Raw genomic sequence first — 18,375 nt, forward strand, 5'->3', positions numbered from 1 at the left:
GGGAGATTACTACCAGATTAATGAGACCTGTACCCTCTCTGCCAAGGGTCACCCTTCTGTTTACCTTTTATACAGAGGAGCTAAGGGCTCTGAATGCTCACCTGTGGGCAAGTTAATTTCATAATGTGCCCAGAAAATGAGGGAAGCCCTTGCCCCTTCTGAAGATATTCTCAGCAGTTTCATTGTTTAGAAGCAGGTATCAGTAAACTGTTTGTTGGCCAAATAGCTCTAGACTCCTTTCTAAAAATGTTCCTCTCTTCCCTTGTTAGAACCTCCTGTCTTTAGCAGGAAACCCTCTCCAGTAGACATTGTCAAAGGATCTGAGGTTAGCCTGGAATGTGAGATTTCAGGAACACCTCCATTTGACGTTGCCTGGTACAAAGACAGGAGACAAATCCGCAGTAGTAAGAAGTACAAGGTTACAGCCAAAAACTACCAGACAAGTGTTCGCATTCTTAATGTTGAAGCTGCAGATGTTGGTGAATATCAGTGCAAAGCACAGAACGATGTAGGAAGTGACACTTGTTTTTGCGCCGTGAAACTGAAAGGTAAAGTATTGATACACATGCCTATTGCAGTGCTCCCAAGGGTGCTGCATTGCTCTTCTTTAAGAAAACACTGTGAGTATTTACTGTAACTGCATATTTCTTCTTCAGAACCACCAAAATTCTTGACTAAAATAAACAGCGTGACTGTTGTGGTTGGTGAACCAGTAGAGTTACAAGCAAGAGTGGAGGGCTCCCAGCCAATTGCTGTGCAGTGGCTTAAAGACAAGGAGGAAATTATTAGAGAAAGTGAAAACACAAAGATCACATTTATGGAAAATATTGCAACTTTACAATTTGTGCACACGGAGACAAACAATGCTGGAAAATACACCTGTCAGATCAGAAATGATGCTGGAAGTCGCGAGTGTATGGCTACCTTAACTATTCTAGGTTGGTAAAAAGCACAAATTCATTAAAGTGGTTTTTTTTAAAGTTAGAAACTTGGCTATTTAGTGTCAGCTGTATACTCTGCTTATGCCCCTGAGTTCAAAACAATCAAAACAGAGAATCATTCTCTGCCCAACAAGCAGCAGTCAGGTTCCATATTTCCAGTTTTCAGGGATAGGGGTAAAAGGAACCGCTCATGCCTGGTGGGAGAGGGACAGGCAGTTGCATTTTTCTCTTAGGAGATTAAAATGTTTGTACTTAATTTTTTAGAGCATCTGAAATTTCCAGTTTGGGGTAGAAGAAAGGATGGAAAAAAACAGCTGAAAAAATTCCACTCTAACAAACTGAAATTTCCTTAGCATCAAATGTGTAAACTCCATCTTATACTGCTATAATGCTTATAGTTAGTACTAATCAAATCCTGTTTTCACCATATACATTACCCATCTCTCCTTCCAGAGCCTGCAGTCATTGTAGAGAAAGCAGAGCCAATGAGAGTTACTGTAGGAGATGCCTGTACTTTGGAGTGCAAAGTGGCAGGCACACCACAGCTTTCCACTGGGTGGTTCAAGGATGGCAAAGAGCTGACCAGCAGCCAAAAATACAAAATTACTTTCCTCAATAATGTATCTACACTTAAAATTATGAATGCAGAAAAGGAAGATGGTGGACTGTACACTTTTGCAGTGCAAAACGACGTGGGGAAAAGCAGTTGCACAGCATCAGTTGATGTTTTAGGTTGGTTGGCTATCTTGTCTTCTATCTTTTACAAAAGCTTTTGTTTGGTCATGTTCTCTATCCTTTCTTCCATTCCTTTTCTCATTTTCTCTCTAACCTTGGATTTATTATGTTTTCTTATGCAGATCGAATCATTCCTCCTTCTTTCACAAGAAAACTAAAGGACACCCCCTGTGTTCTGAGTTCATCAGCACTGCTGGAATGTAAAGTGTCAGGTTCACCTCCTATTTCTGTTGCCTGGTTTCAAAATGGACTTAAGTTAGTCAATGGCGAAAAACATCAAATCTCCTTTTCAGATAACCTATGTATTTTAGAAGTTAATTCACTGAGCAACTCAGATACTGGAACTTACACCTGCAAAGCTACCAACGTAGCTGGTTCAGATGAATGCAGTGCTGTATTGACCGTACAAGGTCAGTATATGATGGTCAGGAAGCTCTCTGAGCTGTTCTTTTCTCTTTCCCTTTTGAAATTGCCTGCAGTCTCTTGTAAATATTCTTGGGGAAAATTATTGACTGAAAAATAAAGATTTTGCTCTTTGTCTTCAGTAGTGTGTGGAAATGCCAGAGTTATGCTGCAGCAACCTGTCTCATCTCTCTTTTTCTCTTGTGTGTTTAGAGCCACCATCTTTTGAGAGGACACCAGAGCCTCTGGATGTGTTGCCAGGCACAAGCATCACTTTCACATGTGTTGTCAGAGGAACCCCTCCTTTTAAGGTCAACTGGTTTAGAGGGGCCAATGAGCTTGTGCCAGGGGACAAATGCAATATCTACTTGGAGGAGTCCGTTGTGGAGCTTGAGTTATTTGATGTAACTCCTTCACAAAGTGGAGAGTATACTTGTCTAGTGACTAATGATGCTGGCAGGGCAAATTGTACAACACACCTTACAGTAAAAGGTTTGTAAAGATAGATCTCTCTATTTACCTTAAAATATTGTTTCCTTCTCTCCATTTGGCATGTTGTGTTCAACATTTGTGACTTCTTACCTTTCATTAGAGCCAGCTGTCTTTGTGAAGAAACTGAGTGATCAGTTTGTGGAACCTGGCAAGCCCATCATCCTGGAGGGCACTTACACAGGCAGCCTCCCCATCTCTGTGACATGGAAGAAGAATGGCCACACCATCACACAATCTCAGAAGTGTAGCATCACCACCACAGAGAAATCCTGCATCCTGGAAATACTTGACAGCACCAAAGAAGATTCAGGAGAATACACTTGCCATGTTGAAAATGAGGCGGGAAGAGATGTTTGTGAGGCTGTAGTCTCTACCCTAGGTGTGTGCTCCTTTTGCTTCTTTTTCTTGCCTTTTTTTCAAGTGTATGCTTTCCAAGACCTGACACTACAATGACCCTATCTAATTGCTTTTCTTTTTTAGAACCTCCCTATTTTGTTACACACTTGGAACCTCTTGAGGTGTCAGTTGGGGATTATACAACATTGCAATGTTGCGTTGCTGGAACACCAGAAATTACTGTGTCTTGGTACAAAGGTGACACAAAACTGAGGTCTACTCCTGAGTACAAAGTGTTCTTTAAAGACAATGTTGCTACACTTATTTTCAACAAAGTGGTTAGCAATGACACTGGAGAATATATCTGCAAGGCAGAAAACAGCGTAGGAACTGCATCTACAAAGGCTCTCTTAACAGTTCAAGGTGATGATTTTATATTAGCTTGATAAAATTCTTTTTCTCTCACAAAACTATAAAAAAATTGCTTACTGGGGATTATTTATCCTTTACTTGCTTTCTTCTAGAGCGCAAACGACCACCTTCCTTTGCAAGAAAGTTAAAGGACATCGAGCACCCTGCTGGTTTACCCCTTAAATTTATGTGTCGGCTCAATGGCTCAGAACCCATTACTGTTACTTGGCACAAAGATGGGGTGCCACTGAGTGGTGACCACAATGTGCACACATCCTTTGTAGATAACGTTGCAGTGCTGCAACTGGTGCGAACCGAGATGAATCATACTGGGCAGTACTCCTGCACAGCCACCAATTCTGTGGGCACTGCCACCACAAGTGCTAGGCTCACAGTGGCAGGTGTGTTGGCTTACAAAATTTTTGCCTGGATCACAGGCTCCTCTCTCTCATTTCATGCGTGCAATGGTATCTGTGTGTTGGATTAACTTTTTTGTGAGGTGTATTACATGGTTTTCTTGTGCTTCTAGAACCCAAGCAAGCACCTGTCTTTGACACCAAACCAGAATCTATTGATGTGCCTTTTGGAGAAAGTGCTGACTTTGAATGTCATGTTACGGGTGCCCAGCCAATACACATAACCTGGTCCAAAGACGGTCGGGAGATTCGAACTGGAGGAAACTTCAATATTACATTTATAAACAACACAGCTCACCTTCGAGTGCTCAGAGTGGGTAAAGGAGACTCTGGCCAATATACTTGCCAAGCTAGTAATGAAGCTGGGAAAGACTTTTGCTCAGCCCAACTCAGTGTCAAAGGTATTAAGACTAAATCACCTTTGTGTGTTTTCTTTTTCTTGGGTAAAGAGACTTTTTCGTCTCATCTTCTACCATTTCTAGTTCAGAAATATATAGAAAGTAGCTTTCCAGACAGCAGACATAAACCATGAAGTGACCTTCTCCCATAGTAATATGTAACATTTTGTGCCTGTGAAATCTCTCTCTTTGTGAACCTGTTTGTAGGGAGAATTGCACTCACGCTGCTTTTAACTTTAGTCTCTGTGGTATTCAGTCATAGTAATTACTATATGGAACACAGTGATAAGTAAATACAGTATCTTGCCGTTGTTTGCCAGCGAACTCTTTTGACTTTGCTAAAGATTTCAATTTTGAATTGTTGATTTAATCTAGACTATGCATCACTTAATTTCTTCATGCAGAAGTATACTTTAAATATGTTTAAGCGAGTGAAACTATCCCTACCGTGTTTCTGTTGCTCCTGGGGATGAAAGAATTGTCAAATCTTTCATGCTGGCCTGGGAACCTGTTATCCCTCAAAGGTAACAGCAAAATTTCCCTTGGATGGAGCAACCGTCCTTTGTATGTTTTCTATATCTTCATCTGTCTGATGCAGCAGGGTCCAAAGTTGGCAGAACATAGTTTTAGTTGTTGTCTTTGCTTTCTTTTTTCCATCTTCTGTCTTTCCTTGAGAGGAAATTCTGGTGGGGATGCAGCCAGCTACTGTAGCAATCTTACTTTGTTGTTCCACAGTACTCTTGTGCCTCCCAGAACTTTCGCTCAGCACTGTAGATTTCACATGGCAAACAGGTATCCTGTCATTCTCTACATATTTATTCTGTTCTGCAGAACCTCCCAAGTTCATCAAGAAGCCTGAAGCTTTGCGGTTCGTGAAGCAGGGGGACACAGTTCAACTTGAATGTAAAATCAGTGGCACACCAGAGATCAGAATCGTGTGGTATAAAAATGATCAGGCACTCCAGGCGAGCGACAGGCTCCACATGTCCTTTGTAGACTCTGTGGCGATGCTAACCATCCTGGGTGCCAACACTGAAGATGCTGGGGATTACATATGTGAAGCCCATAACTCTGCCGGCACAGCCAGCTGCAGCACTTCAGTCACAGTGAAAGGTTAGCAGCGTGGCTTCCCACACAGCCAGAATCCCTGGCTGCCAGTCCCTGCTCCCAGCTGCACGTCCCTCAGACAGGGAGCTGCTGCTGCAGAAGTTGGTGGCTTCTGGGACAGTGTCTCTCCATCTGGTCTCACATTGAAATGCTGCTGAGTTTATGCAGCAGAGATCAGGCAGGAAATTGTGGTGGGTGTTGAGCACTGTGCAGCTGTTCCCTTGTCTCTTCATTTAAGTCAATTGAAAGCTGAACAAGGCAAGGTTTTCAAATCACAAGGACTAGATAGAACACCAGCCACAGTGAGGGAGCTGGAAATACTTTTCAGCCATCCCTCTGCCTCCTCTTTATACACAGTGATCCTGACAGGAATAAAATTTAAGACGGAAGAGGAGGCTGTGTAACTGAGTCTCACTGATTGTAGCTTTCATGACTAGAAAGAGTGGGGAGGAAAGCTGGAATGTGATCCTGGAGAGCAGGGAGAGTGGCTTTTGGGGAGGGACACTAAGCACTGACTCCAAACAGGTGCAGAAGTGTCACATTTTCTGCTCTTTGGACTGCTGGGATTTTTTAGAGGTCAGGTCACATATTTAAAAGTTAAATATGTGTTTACAAGAATAAATGTAGGCTCCCTTCCTGAATATGTTGCCTCCTGCTACTCTCCAGAAACCCACCCAGAGAAGCAGGCTCACATGTTATGCTGTGATTCTTTTTTTATAGAACCACCTGTTTTTAGCAAAGTGCCAAGCCCTGTGGAGACTCTTAAAGGCTCAGATGTTATCCTCCAGTGCGAGATAGCAGGGACCCCACCCTTTGAGGTGGCTTGGTTCAAGGACCGAAGGCAGGTCAGGAGCAGCAAGAAATTCAAGGTGACAGCAAAACACTCCGTTGCCAGTCTTCATATTCTTAATCTGGAATCTCAAGATACTGGAGAATATCAATGCAAGGCTATGAATGAGGTGGGAAGCGACACTTGCACTTGCCCAGTGAAATTCAAAGGTTTGTATGCTAGAGGATCAGCAACATCACTGCCCACTTTTCTTGATTTTCTTGCTGTCTCTCTTTCAAGCAAGCATGTATGATTAACTGTCCTCTACCTCCTTGTTTTTGCCATCAGAACCCCCACGGTTTGCCAAGAAGCTGAGTGACACTGCAATCTTCATCGGGGAGCCAACAGCTCTGCAGGCAGTGGTGGAAGGATCCCCACCAATTTCTGTTGTCTGGCTCAAGGATAAGGGTGAAGTTATTAGGGAGAGTGAAAATGTTCAAATGTGGTTTATGGACAACATAGCAACTCTTGAGATAGCCAGTGCAGAGGGAGCAGATGTTGGGAAGTACATCTGTCAGATCAAAAATGATGCTGGCATGCGGGAGTGCTCTGCCTTTTTACAAGTCCTAGGTGGGTATAGCCTACTTCACAGCTACTATATCTTACAGCTTGCAAAATTGCCTTTGTTCTCTGCTTATGTCCTCTGCTCACTAGTTGGAGGGTAGATTTCTTGGTGACACACAGTTCTTCCTATTTCAGAACCAGCAGTCATCTTAGAGAAGACTGAGCCAATCACAGTAATGGCCGGTAATCCTTTTACCCTGGAGTGCAAAGTAGGAGGAACACCTGAACTTATCACCAAGTGGTACAAAGATGGCAGAGAACTAAGGAGTGACCGCAAATACCAAATTACCTTTTTCAACAATATATCCACTTTGAAAGTCTTTTCTGCAGACAGGGGAGACAGGGGCTTATATACTTTTGAGGTGCACAATGAAGTGGGGGACAGCAGCTGCACTTCTTCAGTTGATGTTTCAGGTCAGCTCTATGTCTTTGTTGTTCGCATTTGTCTTTAAAAGAAGCTTTTATTTTTCCCCCTTTTCTTTCCACTGAAAAAAAAGCCAAAACCAACCTTTCTCTTCCTGTACTTCTTCCCTGTCCTACTTAGATCGTCTTGTTCCTCCTTCATTCTCAAGAAAATTAAAGGAAACAAATGGGGTGCTGGGATCCTCAGTGCTGCTGGAGTGCAAAGTGTCTGGCACATCCCCCATATCTGTGTCCTGGTTTCAAGATGGGAATGAGATTGTTAGTGGAGAAAAATATGAAATCTCATTCTTGGATGATGTTTGTGCTTTGAAGCTGAATGCTCTGGCTGTCACAGATACGGGGACATATACCTGTGTGGCAGCCAATGTGGCTGGATCTGATGAATGCAGTGCCTTCTTGACTGTACAAGGTCAGTGTAAGGATACTACAGTACTTTCACCAAAATTCTTCTTCCCTCTTCTCTTTCTTCCCTCTGCTTTCCCATGGTTTCTTTTTCATGTTTGTTTTTTGGGGGATTTTTCCTGTGGGGTTTTTTTCTTGACTCAAACCTGTTCCAGTTTTCCTCCCAACAGAAACTCTCCTATTAACATCTTTTTCCCTCTTTCACTTCTTTGCGTGATCTTTAGAACCACCTTCTTTTGTGAAGATACCTGATCCCCAGGAAGTTTTGCCTGGATCAAGTGTAACATTTACCAGCTACATCAAGGGTAGTGCTCCCTTCAAAGTGACCTGGTTTCGAGGCATCAGGGAGCTGGTGCCGGACAGCAACTGCTCCATCTCTTTCAATGAGTCTATGGCACAGCTGCAGCTGTACAACGTGGAGCCAGGCCACAGCGGGGACTATGCCTGTGTGGTCACAAATGATGCTGGCAGTGCCTCATGTACAACCCAGCTCTTTGTTAAAGGTGTGTTTGAGTGTGTGCATGAATGCACAGTTATCTTCATTCACGGTCTGCCTACATCTCTTCCACTTCTGTCCCTCTCACTATTGATTTATACCTCCTCACAGAGCCTGCAGTCTTTGTGAAGAAATTAAGTGATTTCAGTGTGGAGCAGGGGAAGTCCATTGTGCTGGAAAGCAGCTACATAGGCACCCCTCCCATCTCTGTCACCTGGAAAAGAAATGGCATGCCCATTGTGCAGTCTCCACGCTGCAGTGTTACAACTACTGAAAAATCTGGCATTCTTGAAATCTTCAATAGCACCAAGAATGATGAAGGCGAATACACCTGTGAGGTGGCAAATGAGGCGGGTGGGGATGTTTGCCACAGCCTTGTATCCATCTTAGGTATGCCTCAACCCTGATTCCCCTTGGGCACCCACCCCAGTGATGCTCTGTCTCTGCTCACCATGCTCTCTCCATCCCTAGAACCACCCTATTTTGTCACGCATCTGGACCGTGTGGAGGTGAAGGTTGGCGAGCCCTTGATCTTAAAATGCCAGATTGGTGGTTCACCAGAAATCAAGGTGTCCTGGTATAAAGATGACACCAAGCTGAGATCAACACAAGCTTACAAAATGCACTTCAAGAACCATGTGGCAACACTGGCATTCTCCGCTGTAGAGGATAGCAACATTGGAGAATATATCTGCAAAGCAGAAAATAGCATCGGCTTCGCCACCTCCACAGCTTTGCTTGTTGTTAAAGGTGATGGGCCAAGGGCCACTCTTTTCTGGGGTAGTTTGTAGGAACTCTTTTTTGCCTACAGGAAGGGGTTCTTATTAATTTCAAAGTTAATTAATTCTAGGTTGACAGGATGGCTTCCTACTGATAGTGGTGATTATTATTGTTTTACAGAACGTCAACTTCCCCCTACATTCACCAGAAAACTAAAAGATATTCAGGAGGTGGTTGGTGCCCCAGTGACATTTGACTGCCGTATAAATGGCTCAGAGCCTATCCAGGTGTCTTGGTACAAGGATGGGGTTCTCTTAAGTGACAGTGATAACATGCAATCAGCCTTCTTAAATAACGTTGCGACTCTCCAAATCTTGCAAACTAGTATGGCTCACTGTGGCCAATATACTTGCTCAGCCCAAAATGCTCTGGGGACTGCATCTTCCAGTGCCAAACTTCTTCTCACAGGTTTGTAGCTCCTACTTTAATGAAGAGTTTCCTATGTCTTTGCTCTTTTATTTCCCCCCACCTTTTCCCACTCTACCCTTTGTATGGTGTCAAGGGACGATGGGCATGGAGTGGTGAGGAGGGCTTGTTGATGAGCTCTGCCGTGCTTTCCTCTTTGCAGAACAACTACAACCTCCCTTCTTTGACATCAAGCCAGTATCTATTGATGTGGCACTAGGGGAAAGTGCAACCTTTAAGTGCCATGTGACTGGTTCTGCTCCCATGAGGATTACTTGGACCAGAGACAACAGAGAGATTCGTCCTGGTGGCAACTACAAAATGACACTCGTGGAAAACACAGCCAGCTTGACAGTCCTAAAAGTTGGTAAAGGGGATGCTGGACTCTACACATGTACTGCCAGCAACAGTGTTGGAAAGGATGCGTGCGCAGCCCAGCTGGCTGTACAAGGTATTGCTGTGGGCTTTAGTGTTCATAAGGCTTTTCTTTGCAAGACACACCTGAAAAACACAGTCCTGAATACAGACATGCAATTAACAACCTTCACAAAAGGCTACGTTAAGATGTCTTATTTCACTTAAATATTATTGTAATACTTAAATACTTATTCATCTTTCTTCTGATCTGGTATAGTGTGTGATTTTTCTTATCAAAGGGATTCTTCCATTGAAATGTTAACTCTGACTTAGTACCCTGTTGCGCCTTTATGAATGGTCATGTTGGGCAGCAAGATCTAGCTGTCTGAAGTTTTTCTCCAGCAGTGACATTCACTAGGTTGCCCATGGGAGGGAAAGAAACTGACGGAAACTCAGCTCACTTATGAGGCTTAAAAGTATTTGTATTGGGTGTGCAAAAAACTCCTGCAAGTAGTTTTGCTCATTCACAGGCTGAAAATATTGAAAATTGCTGTTCTATGCAGCAAAATTGGAGGATCTGAGAGCAGACTTGGTAACAAATATCCGTTCCAACAGCACGTCACTTCTCCACATAGCATGTGGATCTAAAAGTGAAATCTAAATTTTTTACTGGATCAGACTGTCTTGGTACGAGTGACACTTGTATATTAGTGCAATTTTCTCAAAGTAGGTGGGAACTATTTATAGCTGTTCCAGACATCTTATTTTTACTGATTTTGTAAAAGAAGAAATGTAAAATACACTGCTTAGATTATGCTTGAGGTCAAATGTCCCTGTTGGTTTAGCACTTCTATTCCTTTTTTTTTCTTTTTCCTCTACATGAATTTTGGGGAAAAATATTTTGAGAGTAACTCCTTTTACTCTCTAAGACAAATAACACAGGGAGCTGAACTACCAGTAGCAAGATTTTGTATTAATTGTGTAACAAATGTTTTATATATATCAAGTATATTCTAGCCTTAGGGATTTTTCTTGGTGGGGATGGGAAGAGTGTGTAAGACTGAATTACCTGAATTCAGTAATAAGTAGGGTTGCTGTACTATGTGGCTTAATTTACAGAAGGTTGTGGTAAAAAATCTAATCTCTTTAAAAGATCTGAAGCTTCTTTCCACCGCAATCACAATTCTGTTTATTATTAATTATAACGTTGCTAATAGGTTTATTTGACCAGAGTTACCATTCATGAAGTGATCCCAACTGACCTTATTTATTTTCTTACCCTTCAGATCTTTATTCATAAAATCCTGGGGGTTTTTTTCAGGATTATTATTTATTTTTTGATCCTGAGTTTACACTTACAGTCACTTCAGTCCTTTAGAATTTGTACAGTTTCCCCACGGCTGTTAAATTAGTGATGTTCATTGTTTTCAGCCAATTTCTATAGAGCTTGGAAGGGCAATCTCCTTGTGTGTATTGATTTGCATTGTGTTCCATTTGAGTATATGCTGTCTCACTTCTATGGCACGCAACTTTTTGTTTGTAGAATTAAGATCTTTTGTTCAATTGACCTTGAAAAACTCCCAGTTTTTTGTTAACTTTCTCACTTTAACATCTAATGTTCCCAATCTGTAGTTTTAACAATTGCTTTATGTTCCAGAAACTACTTTACATTCTAAATATATACCTTACTAACATGTATATCCTCATTTTTTGAAAGGAGTGGAATTAGACTGTAACTACTCAGCAACAGTTAATATGCAGATAGATAATCAACTTCCTCTCAAATTGAAATCTGATAGTAAACTGCTAAGGTTCCAAGAGTCCTGATGTTAACAAGCCGTTATTTATATTTTTAGAAACTCTAAGGAAGTTTTGTTACTAACAACACAGGATGTTCTGCAATTGACCCACAGGTTGAAGTAACCCACAATAAAATAGATATTCTTCCCACACTTTACAGACAGATGCGCAAAGTGGCACATCATCCTGTTGTGCAGAGAGATTTGCTTGTTGTGCCCACGTTACCACCTCTTGGTTTTACTGGTTATATCTTTGATCCACGGGCATTCAGTCTTGTGATTCTAATCATCCACATGGTACTTTTGATGAAAAGTGTCAAACCTCCACTCCTTTCCTCTACTTATGGAACAAAATGTAACCATCTGGTTTACTTTTCAGTCACAGGACATTTAACGCCAACTTGTGTAATACCAGTCATCTCATAATTCTTTTCAACATGATTATTTTGAAGCTCTTTTGTTTGCTACATAAGCTCCTTAACTTTTATTCCTTACATGCAACTTTATGTTTGGCTTTGCATTATGTGTGAGAGGTTATAATGCAGAAACATTTATTGACTATATTAATTATTAATTACATATTAAGATATAAAGCAGTTGCTCTAATGCTCAACAGAAATGCTTTTACTAATGTTGCTTGGCTGAACAGTTGGATTCTTGCATTTCCATCAGGCATTTGGATTGGTCATGTGTTACAAGAGGTTATTTCTTAAAGAATAAGTACTGAATACATACAAGGAGAGGTACAGTGGGTCAATAAAGTAAGGAGAAACTAACTGAAATGCATATAGAGAACTTGTTTGCTTCTTAATCTAGATTTTGGACCAACTTTAAATCATCTAGAAAATCCATAACCACTGCAAAATCAGATTTTTTCCATATGTCCCTAAAGTTTACAGTTTTTGTTACTTATCTCCCTGCTTATTCAAAGAATCAGTGCAGTTTAAAGCATCATTTCCCCTTTTTGGCTTTCCAGAACCACCAAGGTTTATTAAGAAACTAGACTCCTCAAAACTTGTGAAACAGCACGATTCCGTTAAGTATGAATGCAAAGTAGGTGGATCTCCAGAAATCAAAGTCACCTGGTACAAGGGTGAAACTGAGATTCATCCCAGTGAAAAATACAGAATGTCCTTTGAGGATTCAGTGGCAGTCATTGAAATGCACAACCTCAGTGTTGAAGACAGCGGTGACTACACGTGTGAAGCTCAGAATCCGGCGGGTAGTGCAAGCACCAGTACTTCACTGAGAGTAAAAGGTCAGAACCTCAGTTCTTTCCTTCCATTTCTAGCTGTAAGAGTCCTCCTTTGCTGAAAAACTCTTAAATCCCACTTTCTTTTGTCAGAGAGGCCAAAACCTGTCTGACTAGAGGGCAAGTCTCTTGCTTTTTTCTGATCTCTGTGGGAGGTCTTTCTTATCCATTGTTTATCTTTACTATTCGGCATCAGAATGGCTCCTTGAATCGTCTGTCCTCTTTAATCTACTTTGCTCAAATAACATAAACTATAATTCTTTTCTTTTTCCAGCACCCCCCATTTTTACCAAGAAGCCCCATCCAGTCCAGACTTTGAAAGGGTCTGATATTCATCTGGAATGTGAGCTTCAGGGCACTCCTCCATTCCAGATTTCATGGTATAAAGATAAACGAGAAATTCGGAGCAGCAAGAAGTATAAGGTCATGTCTGAGAACTACTCAGCTAGTATTCACATTCTTAGTGTGGATACTGCAGATGTTGGTGAATATCACTGTAAAGCTGTAAATGATGTCGGAAGTGACACCTGTATTGGCTCTGTAACACTAAGAGGTTTGTACAAGGATTGGCACCTTCTTGACATTTCTTTGTTCCTGTCATTCTCCTCCTACTTTTCCGCTCCTGGCATGTTTTTTTACTGTTAAATATCTTCTCTTAAATAGCACCACCAACATTTGTGAAGAAGCTGAGTGATCTCACTGTCGTAGTTGGGGAGTCAATTGAACTGCAGGCCGAAGTAAAAGGATCACAGCCCATTTCTGTTCTGTGGTTAAAAGACAAAGGGGAAATCATTAGAGAAAGCGATAATCTTTGGATCTCCTATTCAGAAAACATCGCAACTATGCAGATTGGAAATGCAGAACCAACCAATGCTGGGAAATATATTTGTCAGATAAAAAATGATGCTGGAGTTCAGGAATGCTTTGCCACGGTGAAAGTGCTAGGTTGGTAGCATGCGATAAAAACACAGTGTGTTTTAAGATTCTTTAGAATTTAAATGTTAATTATAATGATAACAACTATTGCACTGTTGATTTAAAAATTTTTCTGACTTGCATTTCATTGCAGAACCTGCAGTCATTGTAGAGAAGCCAGGCCCAGTCAAAGTTACAGCGGGAGACTCTTGTACTCTGGAATGCACAGTAGATGGCACACCAGAGCTTACTGTTAGGTGGTTTAAGGATGGTAATGAGCTGTCCACTGACCATAAATATAAAATCAGTTTCTTCAACAAAGTATCTGGGCTTAAGATCCTCAATGCAACACTAGAAGACAGTGGAGAATATACTTTTGAGGTGAAAAACAGTGTTGGTAAAAGCAGCTGCACAGCTTCAGTGCATGTTTCAGGTTAGTTGACTACTCTTTTTGAGTACATGTGATCCTTTAGTTCTTTTACAAAGCCTTCAGATAGCAAAGTGATTATTGTGACTGGCAACCTAAGAAACTCATTGCTTGTGTAATCTTAGGAGTACTTGGCATGCTACTTTGACAGGCTTCAATAATGGATGCGTACCTAAACTCTGAGGGGAAGGAGTTATTGAAAGGACTTGATTTCTTCAGCTTTAATCTACATGTCTTCTTGGACAGTTGGTGCAATATTGTTGCTTATGAAACAGAACAGCAAAAATAAAAGGTGTCCCTCAAAAATTTTGAATGAAAGCTCCAACATATCCTTAACAATCAACTATCTATTTTTCAAATACTTGGCTGCTTAGCAGCAGAATGCTAATGCAGATACAGCAAAAGAAAGGTCATTCATTTTTTTATGCATGGAGAACTTTCTGCATTTTAAGACCTTGTATGGTAATTTTTAAATTTTTTTTTTAAACAAATGCAGATCGTATTATACCTCCTTCTTTCACAAGAAAACTGAAAGAAACATTTGGTCAGCTGGGTTCTTCTGCTGTACTGGAGTGCAAAGTTTATGGGTCGCCACCTATTCTGGTTTCCTGGTTTCATGATGGACAAGAGATTACCAGTGGAGAAAAGTATCAGGCTACCCTTACAGACAATACCTGTTCTCTGAAAGTGAACGGACTTCAGGAATCTGATATGGGAACTTATTTGTGCACAGCTACTAATGTAGCAGGGTCTGATGAATGCAGCGCATTTTTGAGTGTTAGAGGTCAGTATCAATAAAAAGCCAGAATCAGAGGGCACAAATTTATTTTCAGAAAAACTTCATTTTTTGCTTTGTCGCATATTTCTCATTACTGTGCTCTTCAAAAGAAGTTCAAATGTACTTCTTCTCTGTTCTATTTGTATGCTTAGAACCACCATCTTTTGTGAAGAAACCTGAACCACTGGATGTTTTATCTGGGGCAAACTTAACCTTTACTAGTATCATAAAAGGTTCCTCTCCACTGGAAGTTAAATGGTTCAGAGGCAGTGTTGAACTAGTACCAGGACACAGATGCAATATCACCTTGCAAGATTCAGTTGCAGAACTGGAGCTGTTTGATGTAAATCCCCTTGAGAGTGGAGATTACACTTGCCAGGTCTCTAATGAGGCAGGAAAAATTTCATGCACTACACATCTTTTTGTCAAAGGTTTGTCCAGACTACTGCTTCTTATGCTTATAAAGATGATCTTTTGGCTTTATTTAATTTGTTTTCTTCTCATTGTTCATTATAGAACCAGCCAAATTTGTGAAGAAGGTGAATGATTTAAGTGTAGAGAAAGGGAAAACTTTAATCTTGGAATGCACGTATACGGGTACTCCACCGATTTCAGTGACATGGAAGAAAAATGGAGTTAACATAATGCACTCTGAAAAGTGTAGCATCACCACTACAGAAACATCTGCCATACTGGAAATCCCTAGCAGTAAACTAGAAGATCAGGGGCAATATTCTTGTCATATCGAAAATGATTCTGGGAAAGATAATTGTCATGGTGCAATCACAATACTAGGTGCGTCAAGACACCATCACTCCATCGAGTGTTATTTTAACTCCTAATACTCATTGTGCAATATCTTTTTATGCTAATGGCGTTTCTTTGTCCTTCAGAACCCCCTTACTTCATTACACCCTTGGAGCCAGTGCAGGTGACTGTTGGGGATTCTGCATCCTTACAGTGCCAGGTTGCTGGAACACCAGAAATGATTGTATCGTGGTACAAAGGTGATACAAAGCTGAGAGGAACTGCTACTATGAAAATGCACTTTAAGAACCAAATTGCTACTCTGGTTTTCAGCCAGGTAGACAGTAGTGACAGTGGGGAGTACATCTGCAAAGTAGAAAACACTGTTGGGGAGGCTGCTTCATCATCTTTGCTCACAGTTCAAGGTGAATATTTCAATCTTAAAAATAAGAATATGGCCTATTTTTCTTAACTATGCTTTGCTGTTTTGAAAAACAAAGATTACCTCTTCCTTGTAAAACACTTTACTGTTTCTTGACGTATAAGATACCCTTGGCACTGTCTTCTACTAACAAAGGCCTGCCAGTAAAGCTAATTGAAAAGTGTCACCACAGCTCTTCTGTAGTGTTACAAGCTTCCATCTTCTTTCCCTACTGAGGATATTTCTTTGATTGTTTCCACCATTAGCAGTCCTGAAAATTAAACAGGTTCACTGGGTGTAACCGAGGGAATGGTTATATATTTTCCTGCAATCATACGCACAGGGCTCTTTTCACATCAGGTTCGAAATAAATGATATGCTGAACAACATTTTGCATGTCTTCTGAAAGACCTCACTGTAAAATACCTGTTTTCTTACAGAGCGTAAACTTCCTCCTTCTTTTACACGAAAATTAAGAGATGTTCATGAAACTGTTGGCCTGCCAGTTATGTTTGATTGTGGCATTGCTGGTTCAGAACCCATCGAAGTATCTTGGTTTAAAGACGGTGCACGTGTAAAAGAGGACTACAATGTTCACACATCGTTCGTAGATAATGTAGCAACTCTCCAGATTTTGAAGACAGATAGGAGCCTTATTGGGCAATATACCTGCACAGCTACCAATGCTATTGGGACTGCTTCTTCTAGTGGCAGGCTTATCCTTGCAGGTTGGTAGGCTGTGAAATATTTAATGGAAGTATCTTAAAACTAAGTTTTGCTTTATATATGAATTTAGTATTGTACAAAAGATGCTTATTTCACAGAGATTTAAAGTAAATCAAGATTTTAAAGTGATGCTTTTTTATTTCTTTCACTCTTCAGAAGGGAAGACTCCTCCATTCTTTGACATCCCAGTTACACCTGTGGATGGTATTATTGGAGAAAGTGCTGACTTTGAATGTCACGTTTCTGGAACACAGCCTATTAGAGTCACTTGGGCAAAAGATGACCAAGAGATTAGAACAGGAAGAAATTATCAGATCAGTTATGTAGACAATACAGCCCATTTGACCATCTTGAGAGTTGACAGGGGAGATTCTGGAGTATATACATGCTATGCTAGCAATGAAGTTGGAAAGGACTCTTGCACAGCTCAACTGACTGTTAAAGGTACTGAATAGATAATACATTATGTGTACATTTTTCTTCCTTCAATTATAAAGGACGTTAGCCTTATTACTGCTAGATAACTTTGAGAAAACTTTTTAGATGTAGCCTAAAGTACCTATGTGGAGATACTTATGGGTGTTTTAAGGGAATTAGGAAGAGTCACTAACAACAATGGGAGGAGAAATGAAATATTTTATTTGGCCTACTTTCTTTATAGGATCTGGCCTACTTCTTTTTTATAGGCTTTGGCCTATTTCTTTCTTAACAACTTGACAAAACTCTTGGGGTTTTTTAAATGGTGTTTGGCTTAAATCAGGATAAGAGAATTTTTTTCAAATAGGAAAATCAACTCTGACAGTTACTGTAAAAGCAAGACACCTGTTGTTTATCTTAGCATAATTTCCCTTTAAAATTATATCCTGTTTAAATGTGAGCAAATAATTTCACAATGTTCAAATTTTTCTTGAAACATTTTCCTTAGAACTTTTCATCTCAAGTTAGATTCATGGAATTTATTCTTTTTTTTTACAGAACGAAAAACTCCTCCTACTTTTACTAAGAAATTGTCTGAAGCCATAGAAGAAACAGAAGGGAATGAACTTAAACTTGAGGGTCGTGTTTCTGGCTCTCAGCCTTTGACTGTTGCTTGGTATAAAAACAATCAGGAAGTCCATTCAAGTGCTCACTGTGAAATATCTTTCAAAAACAATACCTTGCTTTTGCATATAAAGGTCGTAGAGCAATCAGATGCTGGTTTATATACCTGTAAAGTGTCCAATGAAGCAGGAAGCGTGTTGAGTACATCTTCTGTAGTTATCAGAGGTTGGTTGAAGTCTTATTATTCTTTGCTTCTTGCTTTTCTTTATTTTATTTAGCTGCAAATATATAGGTTCTCTCTTATGGGCTGGTTATACTTATCTTAATAGCAGTAATTTGTCCTGAGATGGATGTGATAAAACTTAGTTAAACCACAAAATCAAGAAATTCTTTTAGTTTTATGATTTAAAAACCCATTATTTTTCAGGAATAAGCTTCTTTTACACTATTTGCTATTTCTGGTTTAATGTGAATATTGAAATCTTTGTAATGTTTTTATTGAATTTTTAATCATTCTCTTTTCATGGAATAACAGGGGGTTTGTGCAATTACATCTACATTTAGGCAGGGCTGACAGCGAGTTGTGGCAGCATGACACTTCATCATAATAGTCTTACAGGAGATTTGCATGGGTTTTTTCTTTAAAGATTCTTCTGTAGTTTTGCAGCCTAATAGTGCTTTAATTCTTATACTATTTTTTACATGTGAAGATTCTTACTGAGTGGATAAAGATATTTCTCACATGTTTGTATGGGAAACATGTTCTCATGCTCTC

At 40.4% G+C, this 18,375-nt stretch overlaps 1 protein-coding gene across 1 annotated transcript in view; it reads left to right on the top strand.

Annotated features, from left to right (window-relative positions):
• TTN (titin) overlaps positions 1 to 18,375 on the top strand; it is a 237,364-nt gene that overhangs the window by 65,240 nt on the left and 153,749 nt on the right. Inside the window, exons 65-94 of the mRNA XM_027678451.1 lie at positions 270 to 548; positions 657 to 938; positions 1,395 to 1,673; positions 1,799 to 2,086; positions 2,292 to 2,570; positions 2,671 to 2,949; positions 3,051 to 3,329; positions 3,431 to 3,718; positions 3,847 to 4,134; positions 4,963 to 5,244; positions 5,959 to 6,237; positions 6,356 to 6,637; positions 6,767 to 7,045; positions 7,176 to 7,463; positions 7,681 to 7,959; positions 8,064 to 8,342; positions 8,424 to 8,702; positions 8,853 to 9,140; positions 9,301 to 9,588; positions 12,270 to 12,551; positions 12,820 to 13,098; positions 13,209 to 13,490; positions 13,615 to 13,893; positions 14,384 to 14,671; positions 14,818 to 15,096; positions 15,182 to 15,460; positions 15,559 to 15,837; positions 16,274 to 16,561; positions 16,716 to 17,003; positions 17,535 to 17,825. Of these exons, the coding sequence (XP_027534252.1) occupies positions 270 to 548; positions 657 to 938; positions 1,395 to 1,673; positions 1,799 to 2,086; positions 2,292 to 2,570; positions 2,671 to 2,949; positions 3,051 to 3,329; positions 3,431 to 3,718; positions 3,847 to 4,134; positions 4,963 to 5,244; positions 5,959 to 6,237; positions 6,356 to 6,637; positions 6,767 to 7,045; positions 7,176 to 7,463; positions 7,681 to 7,959; positions 8,064 to 8,342; positions 8,424 to 8,702; positions 8,853 to 9,140; positions 9,301 to 9,588; positions 12,270 to 12,551; positions 12,820 to 13,098; positions 13,209 to 13,490; positions 13,615 to 13,893; positions 14,384 to 14,671; positions 14,818 to 15,096; positions 15,182 to 15,460; positions 15,559 to 15,837; positions 16,274 to 16,561; positions 16,716 to 17,003; positions 17,535 to 17,825 (8,478 nt within the window). The remainder of the gene's footprint in view (positions 1 to 269; positions 549 to 656; positions 939 to 1,394; positions 1,674 to 1,798; positions 2,087 to 2,291; positions 2,571 to 2,670; positions 2,950 to 3,050; positions 3,330 to 3,430; positions 3,719 to 3,846; positions 4,135 to 4,962; positions 5,245 to 5,958; positions 6,238 to 6,355; positions 6,638 to 6,766; positions 7,046 to 7,175; positions 7,464 to 7,680; positions 7,960 to 8,063; positions 8,343 to 8,423; positions 8,703 to 8,852; positions 9,141 to 9,300; positions 9,589 to 12,269; positions 12,552 to 12,819; positions 13,099 to 13,208; positions 13,491 to 13,614; positions 13,894 to 14,383; positions 14,672 to 14,817; positions 15,097 to 15,181; positions 15,461 to 15,558; positions 15,838 to 16,273; positions 16,562 to 16,715; positions 17,004 to 17,534; positions 17,826 to 18,375) is intronic.

The sequence above is a fragment of the Neopelma chrysocephalum genome, unplaced genomic scaffold, assembly GCF_003984885.1.
Source record: "Neopelma chrysocephalum unplaced genomic scaffold, ASM398488v2 Primary Assembly neopelma1_44, whole genome shotgun sequence".
Lineage (NCBI taxonomy): Eukaryota > Metazoa > Chordata > Aves > Passeriformes > Pipridae > Neopelma > Neopelma chrysocephalum.